This window comes from Phaenicophaeus curvirostris, chromosome 2, assembly GCF_032191515.1.
Source record: "Phaenicophaeus curvirostris isolate KB17595 chromosome 2, BPBGC_Pcur_1.0, whole genome shotgun sequence".
In the NCBI taxonomy this organism is placed as follows: domain Eukaryota; kingdom Metazoa; phylum Chordata; class Aves; order Cuculiformes; family Cuculidae; genus Phaenicophaeus; species Phaenicophaeus curvirostris.
This window is the reverse complement of record NC_091393.1, coordinates 65,182,017-65,199,265: the sequence shown is the minus strand read 5'-3', so window position 1 is coordinate 65,199,265 and position 17,249 is coordinate 65,182,017. Positions and strand designations below refer to the sequence as shown.

General features: G+C 40.2%; 2 protein-coding genes across 2 annotated transcripts in view; both read left to right on the top strand.

Annotated features, from left to right (window-relative positions):
• Positions 1-5,756, top strand: part of EGLN1 (egl-9 family hypoxia inducible factor 1) — a 36,668-nt gene extending 30,912 nt beyond the window's left edge. The window contains exons 4-5 of the mRNA XM_069852280.1: positions 938-1,005; positions 3,056-5,756. Coding sequence (XP_069708381.1) covers positions 938-1,005; positions 3,056-3,120 — 133 coding nt within the window. The 3' untranslated portion in view covers positions 3,121-5,756. The remainder of the gene's footprint in view (positions 1-937; positions 1,006-3,055) is intronic.
• The window catches only part of EXOC8 (exocyst complex component 8), a 100,698-nt gene that overhangs the window by 62,175 nt on the left and 21,274 nt on the right, over positions 1-17,249 (top strand). The window lies entirely within an intron of this gene.

Here is a 17,249-nt window from a genome sequence, read left to right as displayed (position 1 = left end):
TGTTGAGGCAGAGGGAGTTGTTAAAAGTTCCCTCTTCCTTTATTCTGTGGGTGGCTTAGTTTGGGAGTTGGGAGAGGACTGTGTAGCTGAAACGACCATTGATGCACAAGTCTTATCCTTCTCTGGAGTATTAGAGTAGTCGCAGAGGGAACTTGATATCTCCTTTGCCTCTCAGGGTAGGACAGTGGATGATGCTAAAGGTACCTGCATTCACTGCTCCCACATCTTGAGTTTCTGGGTAATGTTAATAGGTGAATCATTGGAGTCCTCCATCCAGACCATTTGGCAATGTTGCAGTGCATTTGGATAGGCAGAGCACTGAACACTGACTGGAGCTGTGAGATAACACAAGTACCTTCGCAAGAAGTAAATTGAACCACCATCAGCCTGTCCTCTTACAGCCATTCAGGAGGCTGTACCACTCTCCCCTCCTGCTTTGTGCTCCTAGCAGAATCAGAGAGAGAAATGGCATTTACTAAAGCTCCTTAAAGTCTTTTCTCAATAGCTGGCATTTCATATTTAAATCCTTTGTGGACAGTGGAAAACCAGAGGAGCTCTATAAAGAGTCATAGGTAATTTTCCCGTATGGTGAGTGTCCAAAAAAAAGGTTCTTGCAGTGTGACTCAGTGATGGATTTGACTGAGTAAAGTAAAAGTCATGGTGTGAGGTGTTAACAAACAGAGACTATATTATAGATACTGGGCAAGAGCAGTGATAGCAGCTCATCAGGAGAAGGAAGCGTAAACTTAGAGCTTCAGTGTCACTCTTACAATTACTCTCTCAGACAATATCTACTGATAAGAAAAAAGCCTGCTTACTTTGTGAATTCTTTCTTCTGTCAGACAGCAGAACTATAGTCTCATTTCTGCTGTGTTTTGTTGTCCACTTCTTTATTTTCTTCATAGTTCAAGAGTTCTTTTTCCATCCATTTCCCTAGGTACGCAATAACAGTGTGGTATTTTGATGCAGATGAAAGAGCACGAGCTAAAGTAAAATATCTAACAGGTAATCTCTTATTAATATCTTCTGTGTTCTTTTTCTCTGGAAGAGTATCTGAGTAGTCCAGCCTCACCTCCTTGGCCCCCGCTATGCACAAAATGCAGAGAAAAAACAGAGTGACTCGGAGTCAGGTTTTTCAGGGAAGGTGATCCAGTGGTTGAGCTGCTAGGCAGTGACTTGGGAAATCCAGGTCAGTGCCTTGTTCTGCCCACACTTCCTCTGAGACCTGAGGCTGCTCAGTGCTTTTATATGGGAGATACAGCTTCTCCCTAGTCTTGTCTCCCCAGTAGGTGTGGTGGATAAATACACCAGAGACCTGGAAATAATTTTGATCAAATATAGTGATTTAACGAGTGAATACAACCTAACTGGACTAGTATCTCTGTATTAGATAAATAAAAGCCTAAAATTAAAATCTGGAATCAAAGAATGGAGTTACTTCCTCCACTTCCATTTTCACATATCTAGCAATGTTTTCCTTTTCTGGCTTCTCCCTCAAGAGGAAGTTGATCTAATCTTCCTGTTCAAATTAGCAATATAAGGAGAAATGGCCTAGGACTTCTGTCATGCTTGTAAGTGCAGTCACAATTTTGTTTGTCACAGTAGTTTAAAAATGAATCAAAATCATGTGTACCACAGGTGCACATCAACACAGGGCCAGTTTTGCCACAGTTTCATCAAATGCTACAAAATCAGTTATTTCGAAGACATGCCATTCATTTTCAAATCAAATTTCTATTTGTTGCTTATAGGTGTCTGAAGCTGGTAGGTATCACCAGAGCTGTCTGCTGGATGTGAAAGCTGCAGTTGAGTTTGGTTGCTCTGGTGCAGCTAGTGGCTTGGTGCATTTCAGAAGTAGCAAGGGCAGTGCAGTTACTGCCTGCCTTGCCAAGAAACAGAGAGCTGCTCTGCTCTGGCTGGCCAGGCTGTTCCACTGCTTGGTGGTGCATGCCAGCAAGCCACTTCCCAGCTAATGCACACCTGGTCTCTGCAGGAAGCCTCTCTGTCTATGTAGGTCAGACTTGATGTCACACAGGTGTGACCCCACAACTCCTGGAGCCAGCCTTGCCGGATCAGAGCACTTTTGGTTGTCTCCATGCAGCTTTGGCTGTGGTTCTGTCAGAGAGAGTGCAGAGACATGCTACCTCCACCCCCAGCCCACCTCCCTCTCCAGTGTTCCCCTAAACTGCAGGCACTGAAGGAAGGAAGGCTGGGTTGGAGTGTACGTTAAAATTTCTGTATTGGTTTGCCCTGTAATTGATTTATATTATCACATTGTTCTGATTCCAATTTAATTTGCAGTCAAAATGGCATTGTTTGCTCTTTATCTGTACCAAGAATTGTGTAAGTTGCTTTTTATTTTATGCTGATATTGAAATATAAAATTATAAAAGGAAATATCATAAAATGGAAAACTGTTACTTTTCGGCTTAGTTTAAGTCTAACTAAAGCCTTGCATAATATGTGTGATATTTTTTTTCATGAATATGGGATACTGTGACTGTTGATGTTTTCATAGTCAGACTTCTGTGGGGTACCTGAAGGTCAGCTTTTAGAGAAAAGGACAGAAGAGGTGTGTATTTGTTCTGTTCATTTGTTCGTAGCAGGTCAAATGTAGTGTTACGTTTTAAAAATCTGTTTATTTTTCTGGCTATTTACCATATTGGTATTTACTGTAGGGGTATTCTGGATAGTCTGATCCAGGCTAATAAACAATAGCCTTAGATTCTCAACTGGCCATTCTTACAGATTGCCTTTGTAAAGACTGAGATGATGCACTTCAGAACCACATGTATGATGTGAAGTATCCCATTTTTTCCTTAAGCAGCCAGATAAAAGCCTGCTTTTGGAGATAAGTAACCACAGCTTATTAATTCTACAGAGCACAGGATATAGAGCATATATTCAAAAACATTTATCTTGATAGATCATTTGTACTAGATAATCTTTGGAGTACTCTCTTGAAACTAATGTAGAAAGTAATGTAGCAATTCTGTAGGCTATACTTTGATAAATGCTGAAAAATAATACTGATTTCCTTTTCATATTTTTTCAGGTGAAAAAGGTGTGAGGGTTGAACTTAATAAACCTTCTGACTCAGATGGGAAAGACGTTTTATAAGCCTTTGATTTAGCAAATCCCCTTGCTATTCTCCTTGATAAATCTTGATGCTATCTATTAACTTTTGAATGTGAATAACAAGATAAAGGAAAATCAACAACAAACCAACACTTTAATAAAGAAGCAAACAGTCTTTCAATGTTGCATCAAATAGAAGATTCTTTGACTGCTGAAGCGTTGTACTATGTGATTGTGACTCCAGGCCTGTGACTGCTTATGTGAAGAAGATAAGCAATCAGTAAGAAACAGCATATGCATCTGGACATAAATAAGTGCCCTACATAGAATTTATCCATCCTTATATTTTGCCAGACTTGTCATTCAGCTGAATCCAATTCATCTCTCCCTTTTTTTATATGGTAAAAGTTTGAATTTTGGGTAATTTTTGTATGACCAGGTACAGTTTATCAAAATTGAATCTTAAAAAAAAAAAAAAAAAAAGAAAAACTGAAAAAAGAAAAAAATCGCAGTATCCCTCAAAATAACATGGATCTATTTTTGTAAAACTGTTCATACTGTTCTCCTCTGCCATGAAAGACCTATTCTAATGTAAGGGTTGCCAGTAACTGATAATCACTTTAATTTTCTTTACACCTTAAGTCAGAAAAGGAGCACTTTAATTACCAGCTAAAAAATCTGATTGTTTTATATCATATCTCACACTAATCTTAACTTTTAAAGATTGCTGCTGTATTGGTTTTTTTTGACTATATCCTCATGAACCTTATTAACAGAAGCAAATCAGTATCTCACTATTAGTAACATTCAGTTTGTGGTCTTATATGTTGAATCCACAGTGGGGAAGTTTCTGTCTCTTCTTTGGTTTTTTGGTTTGTTTTTGTTTTGATTTTTTGGGGGGGCGGGGTGGGGGGAATGTTCCTTTTTTAAGTGACTGGCACTAAGTGAACTTGACACTATCAGTTGCTGTCATTGGCTTTGGGAACTTAAATACCATCAAGTGACAACATTATACAAGGGCTTTCCTAGGCTATTAGAGGTACCCAGAACCTACTTATGTACTTGATGTACTTGACAAAAAAAATTGAGCTTTCTCCCTTTTCTGAAGAATATTTGCCACCTTCCTTTCCTTTGTAAATAAGTTAATAGAAAATCTAAAATTCACTTTTTGAAATGTCCTTTTCAAATGTTGGTGTCCCATGCAGTCTGCAAGTTGACACTTTGATCTATTATATAGTATCAAGGAGATGGTCAGCACACAGAAGCTGAAGTGCATCACTGTAGGCTTCTTGTGCAATGTATCTTTAGGTTTCCTCTGTGCTGAAGGATTTCCCCAAAAAGGCACTGCCCTTTGATCAATACTGAGGTATATCTTTAGTAAGAAAACCTTTATTTTCTTTTAAATTGTTTTCATTTTATTGAGGAGAGGGGACATCAGAGAATAAAAGTGGAATGTGCAGAAACTTTGATATTCTTATTTTTAAGAAATTAATGTTTTGGACACACCTTTTTTTTCTTTTTTTTTCCTGAGCTTTAAAAGCTTGAAAAAACAAAAGCAAACCTATAAAAGTCAGCATTCCTATTTACAGGAGTCTGGGGGTTGGTCAGCATACCTGCTGCAGTTTTCTATCTGTCCCTTATTTCCTTACTTAGCCAAAACAATGTGAGTGTACAGAAATATTTCTGTATATATTACAACTTGTGACAATTTTAGCATCTGTATAGTTTGTATTCAATTAGAGACCTTTTCTATGGAAAGCTCAGTAATTTTTTATTAAAAAGATTACTATTGTTCATGTAAAACATGAAAAAGCTAATTATTTAGTAACAAACTGACAGAAGGGGGAAAAAAATTGGTATATTATCTAGGAGAACCAAGAGAAATCCCAGTTTTGTTTTGATTTGCTTTTCCTTTTTTTGGAGTAAGTTCTTGCCCTTTACAGTTCTCTTCCTCTTTCCTCTTTTCTTCCCAGAAAAACAGACAGGATACCTTTACTGTAAGTGCCTCTGCCAACCTGGCCAGGGAGTGCAAATCTCCATTACTGTCTGGTCTGCAGTGCATTTAGGCTACCAATGAAACAAGCAAAAAAGCCACCTCTTCTACTTCATCTTCTTTAATACTACTTTGAACAGTGGTTTGGTTGGTTTTGATTTAGAAATGTAAGCATAAGCCTTTAAACTCATTTCAGTCCCTCTGTAATTCAAACTTCTGCAGTTACATGGCGTATCAAATTCTAATCACACTGTAGGTTTGCGCTTGCCAGACAGGTTTAAAAAGTGCTTAATTTCTCACTCCATCTAAGTCATTACGATAGGGTCAACAAATCAGGTCAGCCATTTCTTCCGTGTCATTTAGAAACTGTTCATTTCATGTCGATTGAATATTCAGTCTTGAGCATCACCAAGCAGGTCCTTGTTTTAAGACTATTTTTAAAACCGTCTTATGATCTGTATGTGTCTAGTCCTGGTTAAAGATAAAGCTTCATAATGCTATTTTTATTCATGATGTTAGCCGGCTGTAAAATACGAGACCTTTATCAATAGCAGGCAAAGAAATTCAGGATTCATTTACAGGTTGCCTATAAAGTTGTGTAATTTGAAAAGCAGTGTTCATTATGAAAGAGCTCTCAAGTTGCTTGTAAAGCTAATCTAATTAAAAAAGATGATGTATAAAGGTTCTTGAAAACTATGTGGTTATTTGTAATCATTCTAACTTTTAAAATTACTCTGTAGCAACTAATTTATAAATACCCTCTCTTAAAGGGGGCATGTGGATTATTTTTTTTTTTTGAGGGAGCGGCGTATTTTGTTGCAGTTTTGTTGTTGGTGGGTCTTTTTGTGTGGAGTGTGTGTGGTGGTGGTGTTTTTGTTTTTTACAAAAAAATAGAATCTTTGCTATTTCTGCTCTGGAGAAGGATCTGGGTTTTTTTTTTTTAAGACACCCACTGTTACCTGGGTGTGCTGATCATTTTCCTGATGATTTTGTCCCTCAAAGACAGCACCAAGTGTATGCTGACTGGAGAATGATGATTGACATAAGGCAGCTCTAGGTTTTTTGCCACTTTCTGACAAGTACCTGAGGTGCAAAATGAAGGTCCCCTTCAAACAGGATTTATAAGGTTTAATGGCAGCTCTTCAGTTTTACGTGGCTCCCAGTGAGTAATGATGCCTTTGAAGATGGCAGAAGAATGGTAGGGTCTACAGCTGCCAGCCCATACAAGATGCCACACTATTTCCCTAAGCTTTTTGATGAGCTTTGTAATAACTATACGGTTATCAAGGAAACACCTGTGTTTCTGCTGTTGCTCTAGCTCTTGCCAAGCCCCACTGTGTGTGCTTGTCTGTCTCTTACTGGTTCAGGAGGAGTTTCCTAGGTCTCTGGATGAGTCTGCCAGCCCTAGTGCACCTTTCATGGTACTTGGGTACCTGTTGTGCTTAATTCTGCTCTAAAGTGGTGGTTCTTGCCAGTGTGGTAGGCTGAAACACAAGTGCAGCAGCACTGAGCTGGTCCCAAAGTGCATTGAGGCATTTTCCATGCTTCAGTACTCTAGAACTTCTTACATGTTCTCTTGAACTAGCCTCTTCCCTAACTTTGGGGTAAATAGCCCTTTCCCCATTGAACAAGGAAGATGTTTTTCTAGCACTTGCATCCATTTTTTTTTTTAATTATCAATATGCAGGGGCGTTGTTTTGCATGGTGAAGTCAAACACTGCATCAGGGAAAGATGAAGTCTTTTTGGCTCTTTCTCAAAACATAGATGCTTGCAGATCTCAGAGGAAGCTACCTGACAGCCTATGTCTTACGTAAAACATCTGGCTGTGCTGACCACTTTAAGGTCAGGAGTGGAAAGATCGCATCTCTTAAGTCACAGTGGTATGTATAGTCAAACTGGGAAGTAACTATTTTTCTGCCTGCTGAATGCTTTGAAAGAGGAGGGAGACTGCTAAGTGACAATAGCAAACTCAAGAGTCTCAAAAACCCCAGGAGTCTAGCAAGTGTGCCCTGCCTGCAGGCAGATACACAGATCACTGCGTACACCTTGCAAATACACAGTGGGAATTGGAGTACTGAGCAGGAAAGACCCTGAAAAAATTAATGGGACTTAATTGAGTTTGTATCTCATTTGCCCTTTTTTTTTTTGCTGGGGGGGTTGATGGGAGTGAGGATGTGCGGGTATGTATCTACAGAAGCTTCAGTCTCCCATAGCCAGCTTTCGTACAAAATACTTGAGGTTTTTTTGCAAATGTAAAGTAAACCTTGGATGTAAGTAATTACTGCAAAAGCATTGAAGCCTATTTCTGACGGGAGATCAGGAATCAAACGCAGATATCAATATGACCAGCAAGTGTTCACTTTATTACTGCCTGTACGAAGCTTGTATAGAAAAGGCAAGAGTACATGCGACTGGTATGTAAATCTTTTCTTTAGCATTGGTTAATATCATGTGTCCACGCGAATACACTGATTGTTTGATTGGTTATTATCCTCAGCAAGAATAGTTGCTAGCTGAACAGCTTTGCACGTATGCCACGTATAAACAGGCCCAAAGTTCCTCTTTGCAGCATCAGGGAGCTGTTTATCTCGTTCTCGTACTCCCTTATTTCTCACGGGTATCGCTCTTCAGTTGTCCTTGATTTGTAACTTTTAGTCTATCGACTCATAGGCCGGATTGTTCACATGCCTGTTTTCCATGAGAAAGTCCTTTAATATTCCAACCAATCCCTCTTTTTGTTTTTGAACAATCCAAGCCTGCTGAAAGACCTTAGAAATTGCAGCCATTATACACTTCCAAAAGCAAACAAAAGCTATTATCACAATCAATAATACTATTAGCACTGAAATAAGTTCTTTAAGGATTCCTTTTAACCAAGCAGGTAAATTAAGAGATTGTAACCAATCATCAAAAGGATTCTTGTTGTATGTAACCTTCTTCATATTATTCCTTAGATCATTTAGCTGCTTATGTATTGATTCAGAATGATCACTGAGGTTCAAACAACACATTCCTTCAAACTCTTCACATCCGTGCCCTTGAGCTATCAACAAGAAATCAATGGCAGCTCGATTTTGTAATAATGCGTGTCTAATACTATCTACATCGGTTAGTAACACAGAGATCATAAGCAAGGTGAGGTTAAATTGCTTCAATGACCAGCAAGGAAAATCCTTTAGTTTATCATAATTAATTCTTGCAGCCTTACCAGGCACAAATAAAGCTACAGCAGTAAAAGCTGAAGTAGACCAAAATTTCACTTCATCTTCACAAGAGGCATCAAACTCCTTAATTTCTCGTTTCTGCTTTCTATTCAGAGTTTGATTGTTCCAAGTATACAGCTGACGCATGGATGGGGTGAACATTGTAAGTCTACCTCTATAGCATGGCCCACCCACCAGTTTATGTGGAATGCCATTCCAGGCTCTATTGCCACAGATTAAAAACAAGCCTGGTGGCAACATCACACCACTGTTTGTGTGTACGTCTGTGTCCTGGTTCCCGTCTGGCCACAGGGGTAATCCTGTAACATTCTGCTATACAATGTAATAACTACCTGGCCTTTCTTTTTCTTTCTTTATAGCAACAGCATCTCCAAATTATATTGCTCCAGGGCCGTTATAGGGTTGCAATCCTTGTCTGGTACAGTTAGGGAGTGATGAAATATTAGAAAGTTCCCAATGGGGGTAAAGAAAACATTAAATCTAGTTCTTGTAAAGGGAGTCATGTGAAGTTCCAGAGATTTTCTACAAACATTTGCTATTTAGTGCCACCCGAAATAGTAGGTCACCATTGCCCTCCGGTTACTATGCATTCACCGTCATTCTGGCTATTGGATAGCTTACTATTCCACTTGATAAAAGCTTGTGTAAAGTTTGTAACATTATACCATGCCGTGAAAGAAGAATTTGGATCAAATTCATCAAAAGGATAACCAATTAAGCATGTACGAAATGGATCACCTGGTGTTGTTAGAGACAGACAGAAATCTGTCTGCCCTGTTTGTTTAACCCATGTTACCCACATGTTTTGTCGGGGATCCATCTGAAAAACAGCAATCGTAACACGACCGGTTATAACAAGCATTAACAATATACTTAATCCAAGTCGCTTCCTTGATTTGAAGCGTCTCCATTCCAAGGCTGGACCCATTTCGCCGGAATCAATCGAACACCTTCCCCTGTAAGTAAACATATATATCCTCTGCCCGTTAGTTGTACTTCCGCCGGTCCTTTCCATATACCTGTTCTGACGTCTTTATATTCTACTAAAATTTTTTGGTTTTCTTCCTGACACCCAGATTTCAAAACACTACTATGTATAATCATCGGGGGGGTCTTCTCTTGTTCCTGTTAAATGCAAAAGATTTAAAACATAAATGCTTTATGTAATCTCTCTGTAGGACCTAAGGATTCTCCCTCTTTTTGTTTTTGAAGCTGATGCATCAGGGTTTGATTAGCATGCTTAACCACTGCTTGCCCTGTAGGCGAATGGGGAATGCCAGTGACGAGTTTAATACCCCACGTGTTACAGAACTGCTGAAATCAATGTGATACATATGAAGGACCATTATCTGTCTTGATTGTCTGGGGGATACCCATTATCGCAAAACAGGCAAACGAGTGTTTCTGGACATGCTTAGCTGTCTCACCAGTTTGAGCAGTTGCCCAAATAACCATGGAGAAAGTATCAATGGTAACATGGACAAATTTCTGTCGCCCAAACTCTGGAACACAGGTAACATCCATCTGCCAAATTTGCAGTGGTTCCAATCCTTTGGGATTAACACCAACACCTATCCCAAATCCTATCTTTTGACAGCTGGGGCAGGATTTTACGATGCCCTGCACATTGTTGAATGGTATGCCGAATTGACGAACCAACATTTTTGCTGATTGATGTAAAAGGGTGTGTGAGTTCCGGACTCTAGCAAAAGTATTAGGGGGTGGCCCTGTCCAGGCAGGGGCAACTAGGCTATCAGCATGATTATTTCCAATTGCTAACCCATAATGACTTGGATGGCTACATATACGAGTGATAAAATAAGGATGTTGTCGCAATTCCAGAGTTTGTATCAACTGTAAGTGTAGGTTACATAACCGCTCATTTTTCATTTCCTTGATCATTGCTCTTTCTACCCGTTTAACAATTCCTACCACATGTAATGAATCTGATACAATGTTTAGAGGTTCTTGAGACCAATTGTTACATGCCCAGACTACTGCGAAGAGCTCTAATGTTTGCAAGGTGTCATTATGATCTCCTAGAATGTCATGATGTTCCCAAATGTGGTTATTTTTCCAAGTACATACAGCACACTTTGATTTCTTGCCAGCATCTGTAAATACAGTCAAGCCATTGACAGGAACCTCTGATAGGCTAGGGAATTGTTCTATTTTCTGGTCTTGGATAAGAGGAAGTAATCTGTGGGCAGGATAAATATTACTCAAGAGTCCTGTAAAGTCCTCTAAAGCGACTTGAAGAGCTTCTGAATGTCGTTATAACCAATCCATATAATCCTGAGTTAATGGTAAAACGATAGTATGTGGGTTGCTACCCATGATTTCCTGCAGTCGTGATCTTCCTTTAATAATTAATTGTGCTAACAGTTCAGCTTGAGTAGTTACAGTCTTTCATGGTGTGATCGGTAGAAAAACCCATTCCAAAATTCTCAATGGATTTCGCTTATTGGTGTCCCATTGACAGAGAGGTGCCAAAGGATACAACTGTAAACCTCCACTATTGATTACGATAAGTATACAGGTAACTCGAGACAGATTCTTTGTGCGTGACACTGAACAGTCTTTTGTGCGATTTTCTGTTTCTCTGATAATGTACGTTCCTCTTGAGCATTTCTTGACATCGCCAACAAAGGAACCAGTGGCAGCAAATCATCGTTCGTGATCCCACAAATTTGTCTAACCCATTGAATGTCTCCCATTAACTTTTGAGCGTCATTTAATGTTTTGATTTCTGTGGTAATTTGAATTTTCTGTGGTCTAACAGTGCTATTCGTGATGCTCCATCCTAAATATTTCCACGGAGACATTGACTGTACCTTTTCTGGAGCAATTTTTAATCCTCGCTCTTCCAAAAGTTTTGTGGTTATTGGTAAAATCCTAATTTCTGACAGGTTTGCTCCTGCAATGAGTATATCATCCATATAGTGATATACTATCAGAAAGGGATATTGCTGCTGAAAAGGTTCTAATGCCCATGCCACAAATATTTGGCATATTGTAGGTGAATTTTTCATACCTTGAGGTAAAACTACCCACTGATACCTTTTAGCTGGCTGCGTCTTATTAATAGACGGTACAGAGAAAGCTAATTTCTCAGCATCCTCTGGATGTAAAGGTATTGTGAAGAAAAAATCCTTTAAATCAATAATTAACAATTCCCATTGTTCTGGAATCATTACTGGGGAAGGCAAACCAGGTTGAAGTGTACCCATTGTTTCCATTACCCAATTAATAGCTCATAGATCATGTAATAACCTCCACTTTCCACTTTTCTTTGGAATAGTAAAAATTGGCGTGTTCTAGGGGTTAGTAGATGGGACGATATGTCCGGCTTGTCCGTTCTTGCACTAACTCTTGAATGATTTTCAGCCGTTCTCGTTTTAATGGCCATTGATCCACCCAGACAGGTGTTTGAGATTTCCAGGTGACTTTTAAAACCGGCTGCCCATCAATGGCCATTCCTAAAAAGGACGTGTGATCAACACGGTGTGCAACTGGCCAAGAATATCATGCCCAATTAGTGTGATAGGAACTTCCACGACATAGGGTCTGGTAATAACTTGCACACCATCAGGGAATTGGAAACATATGAGGTCTGAACTGACTCGTGTGGCTTGAGCGCCACCTATACCAAAATCACCAGTGGTGGTCGACACTGTAGGCCGGTGAGGAGGCCACTGTTGTTTTGAAATAATGGTTACATCAGCGCTGGTGTCAATAAGCATTTTTGCCCTCTTAATTTCACCAGTTTTGGCTATCATTGCGATTTGACATTCTGGCTTTGCCTTATGTATGTCTAAGGTAAGATATACTTGCGGTTGTCCGGTGGAACCAAAACCTCCATCGCCGCGATCATCAGCTCCTGTCACTGGTACACAAGATCTAAAAGGTACTAATTGAGCAATGCGGCTTCCTGCAGGTATGAATACAGGAGGTGTTAATGTCAAAACCATAATCTGGATAACTCCAGTAAAATCTGCATCAGTTATTCCGGGTTGAACAAATATGCCTTTACAAGTAGTTGATGATCTCCCGACTAACAAAGCACTAAGTCCTTGTCCCAAAGGACCTTTTATATTGGAATCAATTTGATATACTTTAATCTCTAGTAAAGTGACATCTACTGCAGTTTTCAAGTCCACTCCGGCACTCCCTGTTGTGGTGGAGGGAATACAGGTGATGCCGTTTGATTGGGTTGTGGATTCAGGACTGGCGTTGGCATTGTCACTTGTGTTGGCTCTGCTTGCATCTGCGCAAGCCAAGCCCTCTCTATTTTTGTCCCAGCGCGAGGGCCTGTCATGCTCAGTCTCGAGTTTCCCTGCCTTAACCTCCTGCATCCATCAGTATTATGATTGTTCCTTTTACAATTATCGCACCATTTAACTTGTTTTGGAACTCAACATTGTGATTGAAAATGACCCTGTTTTCCACGATTGTAACATTTCTTTATTTTACCTCCGGTTGAAACAACCAACGGCTGTACTGCTTCACAAACAGCGGGTCGCACAGCCTTGCGTACAGCTGCAGCGAATACTGCAGCACTAGCCTCCTGAGCACTCCGATTCATTAGTTCCAACATATCAGCTACTGATGATCCTTGAGGCAAAGTGATCAGTAGCCTTCGGGTTTGTGGGTTACAATTTTCAAAAGCCAATAATTTGAATATATTTTCTTTCATTTCTAGGGTCAAATTGTGCTGTTGTTCTAGGGCTGAATATAATCTGTCAACAAAGTGCGAAAAGGGTTCGGTTTGACCCTGTTTTATAGTTACAAACTTATCAGGTTTTTTGGAGTCAGAATCGGGAACGCTGGCAAGAGCTTGCAATGCCAATGTTTGTGACAAATGCAACATTTCAGTAGTAAATTGACCTTGCATGTCTACTGAAGCAAAGGGTCCTGCGCCAATTAACATCTGTGATTGAACATCAAAAAGAGGATCATTCTGCTGTCTGGGTCTAGCCATATCTGCTTCTGCTGCCTTTTGCCAAGCCCTTTCAAAAATCAGTCGTTGTGAAGGAAACAATAAAACAGACATAATCTGATCTATATCCTTAGAATCAACATGTCAGAAGTAAATATATGCTGTATAATTTGTTTTGTCATCTGGTGATGTAAACCATACTGAATAACCTAATTACGAGCCCTCTCCAGTAGCTTCCAATCTATTGCTTCCCATTGTTGCACTCCACCTGGAGCCACAGATACCGGAAAGGCTTCAGGTAGAAAGGATCCTTCCTCAATAGCATCTTTAATAATTCCCTTCCATTTTTGGTGAAACCCTGTACTATCTCTTACAGGAGTAGTGAACAAGTTAGTTGCTACTGTCCCCTGATTTGACAAAAGCGTGGAACCGGGATAGGGCGGCGCTGACAGAGCTATCGGTGGAAATTCACAGACAGGCATTGAAGGAACCGCATTATTAGAATCCTGCTTGTCTGGACCTTTTTGAAGAAACATTAATGGCCTCCTCAGTGGCTTGGTCTTTGCTGCAGAACATTCAGGTTGATCTATTCTTTTTACTAGAATCTGTATAAAATCATCAGTTATCTCCCCTGTAACCCTAGTAGCGGAGCTTGCTCGCGAACTAGAGCATGTTGTAGTAGGTGACTCCGGGAGAGGAGGGAGTGGTATCTCAGAACTGAAACTGCCTCTTGAGGGTCCTGCCACTCCAATTTCCGTATTGTCGTTATTTATGCGGGTAAGCTCGCAGAGCAACCTCCGCTTTTTCCCTGCCCTGTTAGTGCTTTTGGTACAGTCCCAGGGCCAGGCACAACAAACCGATGTCTTTTTGTCTGACTATCAACAACTTTTGGTCCAGGAGGTGCTTCATAGATTTTAAAAGGATTAGTAGGAACACTTGGGTAACATTTTTGACCTTGTGATTCTTGTTCACTATTCTCCACTTGGGGAGCTTCCGTCTCTTCTTTAGGCTCTGGTCCCAAGTTTAATGCAGCAAAGGCAGAGGCTGCAGCAATACGTTCACTTTTTAAACTTTTTAGTGTCTCGGATACTAACTTCCATAAGGTAGCAAATTGAGCTGCCTCCTTTCCTTCCACACCCCCGTCACTAATAGTGTCCCATAACTGGGTGCCTATGTCTTTCCAAGTGGTCTGATGATATACCAAACCAGCATCAGGAATAAGTCCCCTATCTCTGCTCCATTTCAATAGTTCTGTTAGACAATTCTTGTCATACTTAATCCCTCTCTTGGAGAGGATATGCTGGAGGAGTTTCACCACTGCCTCTTCATCTTTAGAGAGTGTGGACCCCATTCCTTCCCGACCACCATGTGCACTTGCCTGTAGCGGATCCTTGGAGATTACCTCTCCTTTTTCTTTTCTTGTCGGGATGTCCCTCTACTCATCAGCATGGGATCACTTTCTTCGGAACTGGAATTAAACACTTCAGCGCCGGGGCAGTGCTGGAACATTTTTGGCCGGCTTTCCACCCTCTACCGCATTTTCAACCGTTTTGAGCAGCTTCAGCAGGTAATCCGAGGGTCCCTGTTTGGGCACCAGATGACTGGAGATCAGCAATCAAACGCAGAGATCAATATGATCAACGAGTGTTCACTTTATTACTGCCTGTACGAAGCTTGTATAGAAAAGGCAATAGTACACGTGACTGGTATGTAAATCTTTTCTTTAGCATTGGTTAATATCATGTGTCCACGCGAATACACTGATTGTTTGATTGGTTATTATCCTCAGCAAGACTAGTTGCTAGCTGAACAGCTTTGCACGTATGCCACGTATACACAGGCCCAAAGTTCCTCTTTGCAGCATCAGGGAGCTGTTTATCTCGTTCTTGTACTCCCTTATTTCTCACGGGTATCACTCTTCAGTTGTCCTTGATTTGTAACTTTTAGTCTATCGACTCATAGGCCGGATTGTTCACATGCCCGTTTTCCATGAGAAAGTCCTTTAATATTCCAACACATTTCCACTGTTACACTATGGGAGCTGTGATCACTCTGGAGCGCCTGCTGAGTCTGAGTTGCCTGACCCTGTCTGGTGGATAGCAGCAGCTGACAGAAGCAACTTCAAGGTCCTCTGTCCTACCAGACAAAACCAGTTCCAGAGAATTCGCTCTGTTGACTTTTGCTACTGCTTACTTGGTTTCATCAAGCTTTACCCTGTGGCTTTGGGGTTAAGTGAATATACAGTACATTTGTCCTTTTCTTGAAATAAGAAAAAGGTCCTATAGCTTCCAAATGGATGAGCCCAGGTACTAAGAGCTGGCTCTAAAAAGTGGAAGTGGCAGATGAGATGCAAATCACCTGCCCACTGGGAATAGACTCAAGTCCTTTAGCAGGACAGAATGGAAGGAACGAGTTGAGTAGAAATGGTCAAGGAAGACAGGAAGAGACTGATGCATGGCACCCAAGATAAAACGTGTGGATTGAGAATGAGGAATATGGGACATGCTAAGTGAAAACAGGCTATAGGTGTCAGGTTTGGGGAGAAGCATGAAGTCGGAGGAGACAGTACACGGTGTCTGCCTCACACAACAGTTGTTGATGCATCCCATCCAGCTTTCTCTTCACGGATGTATGTTGCAGAATAGCATATTTTCTAATCTCCAAAGAGTAAAGGTTCATAACTTCGCTTAAACAAGGAGTTTGTTTCTCAGCATGTCTTCCAATTATGAGCTTTTGGACTTCATGAGATCTCCCACCCCCCCTTAAGAAATGTACAGCTCAGAATTAAATTTCCTCTTGTTAAATTTCTATTGGTAATAGTATATGGTTACTTCCAGAGAAATTACTGTAACTATCTTGTATATTAACATTGTAATAAATAACTGGAACACATGTCCAGCTCATTTAGCCTGTAAAGCCAAAGACCATCATCTTCATATGAGAAAAAGTTTGCAGGACATGCCTCACATCTGAGTTGGGAAGGGATGCAAGATAGATGGAATGAAAACTTGCCAGTACCACACACAGGTGAGTCACTGCTTCAGGGCAGTGTATAAACTGGAAACTCCTTCTTTTTCAAACACATTTGGGGATGGGAAGTAAAATTAATCTCTGAATATTCGCTGCGTGGAACCGACATTCTTTGTGAGCCTGTCTGTATGTTAGTGTGGTCGGCCAGGGTGGAACCAGTTTCTCTCCTGAGTTCATTTCAAGAGCTGTTGTTTAATTTTATTTTTGTGTTTATTTAAGAGATGTATCCAGAGTAACTAAAAAGGCAGAGATTTGAATCCTACTTACAAACAGATAAGCCCAATACCTGAATGTCTGATTGGATTGTGAGCTGGTATTTCACTACCTAAAGAAAGCAAGGGTCAAACAAAGCCAAGCAAAAAAGAAAAAAAAAAAGACTAGGTCTATCTTATCTTAAGTCACTTGAGTTGTAAATCTTCTATAAATATCATATATATGTTACTGTATGTAAATAAGCTTTAAAAAGCTCTTAATAAAGATTGCATTATAGCAGAGGATACAGTGGCAGCTCTAAGAAAGGTAAGGAAACTAGAATTTTGGAGTCTAATTAATTGTTGTGATCTTGAGAAGCTGTGGTAATCTTGATGATCTGTTGCAATTCTGAGAAGCTTTTTCATAGAGTGAGGTTGGGATTATATGTGTCTAAAAAAATGAACTAACCAAAAACAATGCTCAAAAAAAACCCCACAACCAAACACCTCACCAGCAACACTCACCCCTAAGCCATCTATTTTAGCTATTGGTGAGTACAGAACTTTCGTTACTGGAACAGAAAGATATTTCAGAAGACTTGCTTTTATCTGAGCATTTGGCAGTATAGTTTGGCTATAAAGAGAAAATATTTCTCCCAGGAAAATAAGATTTGTAGGCACCACTAGGATTTTGCAAAGGGAGTGGGGCTATGGGTAATAATCAAATCTGTTTTCTGAGATTAGAGTCCAATTGAGGGTGTATTCCCAATAGCAAAGCACAAGGTTTGAGCTG